At 33.3% G+C, this 6,030-nt stretch overlaps 1 protein-coding gene across 2 annotated transcripts; it reads right to left on the bottom strand.

The window, feature by feature from the left end:
* Positions 1–302: 302 nt before the first annotated feature.
* LSMT-L (Rubisco methyltransferase family protein) lies at positions 303–5,705 on the bottom strand. Of its 2 annotated transcripts, XM_039034950.2 has the most exons (6): positions 5,133–5,702; positions 4,998–5,026; positions 4,529–4,740; positions 3,359–3,484; positions 1,849–2,253; positions 303–675 (listed from the first exon to the last, which is right to left on the bottom strand). In XM_039034950.2, exons 1-6 carry the CDS (start codon positions 5,636–5,638, stop codon positions 463–465), a joined length of 1,491 nt encoding a protein of 496 aa, XP_038890878.1. In that variant the 5' UTR covers positions 5,639–5,702; the 3' UTR covers positions 303–462. The 2 variants fall into 2 exon arrangements, with proteins under 2 accessions (XP_038890878.1, XP_038890879.1); XM_039034951.2 differs by lacking the exon at positions 3,359–3,484 and having other exon boundaries at positions 5,133–5,705.
* Between the last annotated feature and the right edge of the window lie 325 nt (positions 5,706–6,030).

Here is a 6,030-nt window from a genome sequence, read left to right as displayed (position 1 = left end):
TTATTCTTTCCTTAATTTTAAGATAGCAATTTATTCTTTTCTTTCTTTAGGTTTCTTATCCTTGTTTTATAAGGAACCATCCTTTGTAATTTATAATAATCTATCGTAAAAATATGCTTTGATTGAAACTCTAATCCAATGTTCTTCAGACTAAATTTAAAATTTATTGAAAAAATAAGAACTAAATTGGACACATAAAAGTATGGAAATTAAAATTAAACAAACCAAATTAGTATTTTAACCAAACTAGTATTTTGATCTAATATGAATTAGTTAATGATTTTATAACTTAGCCTATTTGATTTTAGAAGAAACCAATTTTATTCACTGATTAATTATTGAAACATCAAGTGAATTAGAACACCTCAATTTCGTTAATGTTGAAAGCCCATGTATTTGAACCCTGAAAAATGGTGTTTTGATGTTCCCTTCAGTATTTTTGGCAAGGCATTAGAGGGCCTCCTATTTAGACTCCCAAAAGATAATTTCACCTTGCTCCCCACATAGCCCAAGATCCTTTAGCCTCCTTTCTTGGTAATATTCCAATTGATCTAATTCCAGTTCCCTGTCTTTGAAAATTTGGATTATTTGCTGCAATACCCTTTTCTCCCCTTCTCTTATTCCAACAGCAATCCTCAATCTTGAATCAAGATTTTCTTCTTTTAGCTTCTCATCCTGCAATTCATTGTCATTACCAAATGAGATGAGAATAAGCTATACAACTTTGTGTCATTGTCAACTAAGCCATAATAAACTAGGTAAACAAAATTGGTTAAAATTTTAAATCTAATCTTTGAACTTTGATAATTGTGTATATTTACCTTTATGAACATCAAAGAATTTGAATTGAGTCTTTAAACTGAAATGGTGCTTCTATATAAAGAATCACGGGACAAAGAGTTGGGGAGTGGGGAGTTAGGAAGTGTGGAGTTGTGAACTCCAGTTTTGACTCAAGGAGTTTGTGAGTCCTACTACTAAAAACCATCAATTTTATGTCTTATTAAGACTTAATTTAGGATTGCAATAGTTTTTAAATTAATTGTCGGCAAGTGTACTTCTAAAAGAATCAAATGTTAAATGAAGTAAATTGGTGTTCAGTAAATTTTAGTTTAAACTTGAAAAAGTAGCTTGTAGTGTTTGGTAAATAGATACGAAAGCATCTTATGTTAGATATACTAACTAAAATAGACTTATAAATAATTTTTTTATTTTTTTAATTTAAAATTTTAAATAATTGTTTTAGAAAGATATATTTGGTTTGTTATAGATTAATTTTTAAATATTAAGAAAAATAGCTTTATTTTAAAAAAATCAATATGGTATACTATTTCAAAAAAATTGATGTATCGAACTCCAGAAAGTTAGAAAATCTATTTTGGGTGAGAAATAGATTGATATATAAGTATAAAATTGAAAACCAAATATTCATTAAAATTTCTTAAGCTAAAAGCTAATAGATACTACTTTTAAAATAGACGTGAAATTACCGTGTTTTTTCAAAAGTGATTTTAGCAGATTTAAATTTAAATCTATTTTATCCAACGCAAGAAATCGTTAAGATTTTTCTATAATCACTTCTATCACAAGCGCAATCCCAAACGTACACTAACTCCTTACACCATGGGACTCAAAAGTTCACAACTCCACTCCTTGTCCCAAACACTCCCTAAAAGACAAAACACTAGAAAGCCAAGATGGAGGTTATATAAGTTCAGATCCTAATAAATTTCAGACTGCCAATTACTTGATACTTAATAATATGGGAGTGAGATCATATATTGCAATGTGTAAATTTCCCACGACTTTATGATAGATGCATAATAGATGAATGAAGATTTGATGGTTTACCTCTTCAATGGTGGTATTGTAGCCAGAAAGCGCAGCCTCACAAGCATTTATGACCACTTGACATACAAGCTCTTCATTTGCTCGACTAACAGGCATTTCAAGATGACCCCAGATTGAGTTTCTAAACAGAGATTCCAAAAGGAATGCATCTGTGCCTCCGAGTGCTAGCAGCCGCAGGAAGGGAAGCATTGCAGGTGGAAAAGGACGCTCCAAAACAATGTCAAAATAAGCAGTCTCACCAAGTCCATTTGTCTCAGCAATATCTAGCTTGTCATCAAAGAAAAGGTCGGACTCTGGTATCTCTAACGTCAGTGTATATGCGTTGCGGTTGGCTGTTGGCTCTATGAACCCATAGTCAAGAGCTAAGTCTGCATTGCTCTTTTTTAAGTCATATTGGATAAAAACCTGTTGAACATACAGTCAAAAGTTCAAGGTAAATGCACTCTGTTTTCCTGACAACTTTGCCATAAAATATATTTTCTTTAGGCCAAATTACATTTTTAGTTCTGTTTTTTTTTTTTTTTTTGGAGGGGGGGGGGGGGGGGGGGGGGGGTGGTGGAGGTGGGCGAAGGTACTATCTTGGCTGAAAATTAGGAAAAATGGTTAGAAATAGGACCCATATTTTTTTGTAATGCAACAGTAATGTTTTATGGAACTTCTCTGACTTATTTTCGAGTTCAACTACAGATATCTTATACTTTAGATTTCTGTTACTCCTTAACTGATGACAGGGATGTTGGGTAAGTTTTGATTACGTGATAGTAGCGACTATGGTGAGACTTCTAAAATCACTAAATTGAAACTATGATTAAAGTGAACAGATAAAAATGCAATTTAACCATGATTTTACTCGTGAAAAGATCAAACGAAATGTCCCCTTATCTCATGTTTTATTCACTACTGCAAGTAAATTCTAGTTTTCAGTTTCCACAAAGTTGTCGATTGCCCGAGTTTCAACTGTTGGATCGTACTGAATTTTGGTCAACCTGTTGTGGACAAGTAGGATCTCATTTTAAACAGTTGAATCGTCATTTTCAACTCTGTTTTTCAGTAGACGCTGCTGAACAGAATCTGTAAAACTAGATGAAATTTTTCATTCTTCTATCTCTCAAGCATTGATCTCTTAGGTATGAAGGTGGGTTGTGAATCTTTGTATGACTGATTTGGATTCTTTTTCCCTCAATTTTATCATAACAAGAGATGTTGACAAGGTAGACTCTTCACAAGTCCCGTGACTTTTACTCTTCGCATGGGAGGGGTTTTCCACCTATAATGCTGTCCATTATTGGTTGATTGCTTGATGATTACTTAGTGATTAATTTATGGTGTATTAGAGTACTATTATTTGGTTGATTGTCTTAGAGGTGATCCTAGTAGGTTGTTGATATATTATTTGGTCCTATCATTTTACAGGTAAATTCTAGTTTTTGGAATAAAATCTTCAACAAGCGAAAACTCCAACTATCAGCCATGTTAGCCAGGTACATAAACGTAGAAATTAGTACTTTACCTGCTCACTAGCCTTCACGGAAATTGGGGACCGAAGAGAGAATAGGACATCCCATGAGAAGAGACCTGCCGGTCCCTTAACCTCCCATGCATGTTCTTCTGAGGTTACGTTAGCACTATGGTTGACCTGATTAATTATGAATTGTGTGTGAAAAGAGTTAAATTTTAAATTACAAAAGGATTGAAAAACTTTTGTTCCGTGCTAGAATAAACCATTAAGTTATGATGCTCTTGTCAAATATAGGCAGGTGGGTAATCTTTTCATGGTCTCAAATTTTCATGGGTGTTGATACTTAGATTGCCATTTTGTTCTGTGTTCTAATCTTTTAGTGAAGTTAGGTTTGACAAATGTGTTTGAAATTTGTCCAAATATATTTTGAATTTGATATTTTAAGAGAGAAATTATATTAGAAAAAAAAAAATAAAAACAGTAATAAATATAGTAGTTCATTAACAAACTTAAATATTTTTTTGTGGACATTAATGTAAATATAAACTATATTATAAACTTAAATATCATTTAAAAAAAAATTCGTGTTGTTTTCAAATATAGAAAAATAAACTAAAATATTTACAATGTACAGTCTATCAATGATAGACATCTATCAATGATAGACATCTATCAATGATAGACATCTATCAATGATAGACATCTATCAATGATAGACATCTATCAATGATTATCAGTGATAGACTTCTTTCACTGATAGACAATGATATTTTGCTATATTTGAAAATATTTTCAACAGTTTTGTCGTTTAAAATAATTTCCCTATATTATATTGTAAAAAAAAACAGTAACTATACTAAAAATTCAACATACATTGATAAATAAATTTATAGTAGTTTATACTCAACCGAACATTTTATGGGAATTACAACTAATTTGAGGGTTTATAAATATATTATAAAACACATTTAGGACCTAATATTTGAATTTGCTACTAAACATACATGTGAAAACGTGAAATACATATGTTTTTATTAAATCTCTTGTTTTCAATTTTTGCTTGACCAATTTAAGTATGAAAGTTTAGGATCAACTCTGTAAACCAAATTAACAAGGCACCTGAATTAGGAGCTGCATGTGTTGTATTCATAAAGTTTCTAGTAATATTAACTACTTAAAATTTCCATGCATGCCTAATCAAGTAAGAGTTTGAGATCTAACCAAGTCCGCAAAAGGGATCAAAACAAGGTTTTGGCCTCTGAGTCGGGAAAATGCCCTTGATCTGAGTATCCCAAAAGCCCAAAAGAAGTCATCCAGTGTGATTGGAGAAGGAAATAGATCTTTATGGCGGAGCAATATCTCTTCTTCAACCTTGAGAAATTCGCTCTTAACATATTCTTTTACATTCAAAGTCGTACTCAGAAGTTGGGTTCCTGAAAAGTTCATGAGGCAATAATGTTGCAATCAACTATTCTATGATAATTATAGAGAACCAGAAAGAGTCATCTTCAAGGTTAAAGCACCATACTAATTAATCAACAGACCAGAGCCACATTTCTCCTTCATAATCCTAAATTTTTTATAAGAATTCCCAGACACATAAAAAATCTAACACGTTTCTCCTTCCTAAAGTTCTACAATGCCGCAAAATAAATCCTAAATTAAAGTTCAAAATAAATGACAGACGAACCTTGGATCTCTGCAAGCTCCTCTTCAGACCTGCACTGAAACATCAAAACAAGCACTCCATCAACTCCATAATTATGAAAGCACGTTACCACAAGGAGCATGGTAGATTAAACAGTAAGAACCAAGCCAAACCCACCAAAACACAGTGGAATCCGTTTCCGAGGGGAGAATATCGAGGTAGTGTCGCCAACGCGAGTCATCCTTGAGATTTTCTCTAATCAAAAACAGAGCAACAGAAATCCATGGTTTCAATCCACTACACACATTACCAATCTCGGAATCAGCAACCGCATCGGGATTTATCCAGAATCGTTTGGGAACTTCCAAAACGACCTCGTTCTTGGCTAGGTTTTTGGTGGTGGCTAGTCCGAGTCCTTCGGGGAAAATTGCAGGCTTCACGTGAGTCTTGGAGGAGACGACACCTTCCTGGCGAAGCCATTGCCAGAAGGTGTGAACGTTTGAGGGCAACGATGGGTCTAAATCTGGAGAGGCTACGGAAGTAACAGAGAGGCGTGGTTTGGGATGGAGAAGCGGCCGCTTTGGCGGGAGTGAGAGGTGTGCTGGAGAGCGAGGAAGGGAAAGGAAATTAGAGGATGAAGAAGCTAAGGCCATGGCCATGGGAGTTTGAATTGGAGTCGCCATTTTCGGGGGGTTTCAAGCTTCGAGTAAGCCATTGGAGAAGAAGTGGATAAAAATTTGAAAATTATGCAGACGTGGGATTAATACGTGGCCTGTATTGTGATAGGCTTCAGATTTTCGACCTCCGATATTCTTTCAGATATTTTTATATTATTGTCTTCTTCAAAATAATTTTTCTATATAATACGAAGAAAGAAAAAAAAATTGCTAGTAACTAAATATATTAATATTTAATATAGATAATGCAATAATTTTTATTTTAATATTTTCACATATCAAAATCACTTTCACACACAAAATGATGCATTGTTTTATCTTATAATTACTTACCTTGGGTTAAATTCTTTATTTTTTTATTTTTGTATTTTTGTATTTTACTCTAAACTTAGATCACA

The sequence above is a fragment of the Benincasa hispida genome, chromosome 6, assembly GCF_027475165.1.
Source record: "Benincasa hispida cultivar pf3 chromosome 6, pf3_genome.v1.1, whole genome shotgun sequence".
Classification (NCBI taxonomy): Eukaryota; Viridiplantae; Streptophyta; class Magnoliopsida; order Cucurbitales; family Cucurbitaceae; genus Benincasa; species Benincasa hispida.
Note: the sequence above shows the minus strand (reverse complement) of the source record. Positions and strands in the feature narration are given on the sequence as shown.

Excerpts from the sequence above, each read along its gene's own strand:
- LSMT-L (XM_039034950.2), bottom strand. The coding sequence starts at position 5,638 with ATGGCGACTCCAATTCAAACTCCCATGGCCATGGCCTTAGCTTCTTCA. Across the intron at positions 5,027-5,132 it reads ACGGATTCCACTGTGTTTTG|GTCTGAAGAGGAGCTTGCAG; the intron begins GTGGGTTTGGCT and ends GTTTCAGTGCAG. Across the intron at positions 2,254-3,358 it reads CCGTGAAGGCTAGTGAGCAG|GTTTTTATCCAATATGACTT; the intron begins GTAAAGTACTAA and ends TATGTTCAACAG.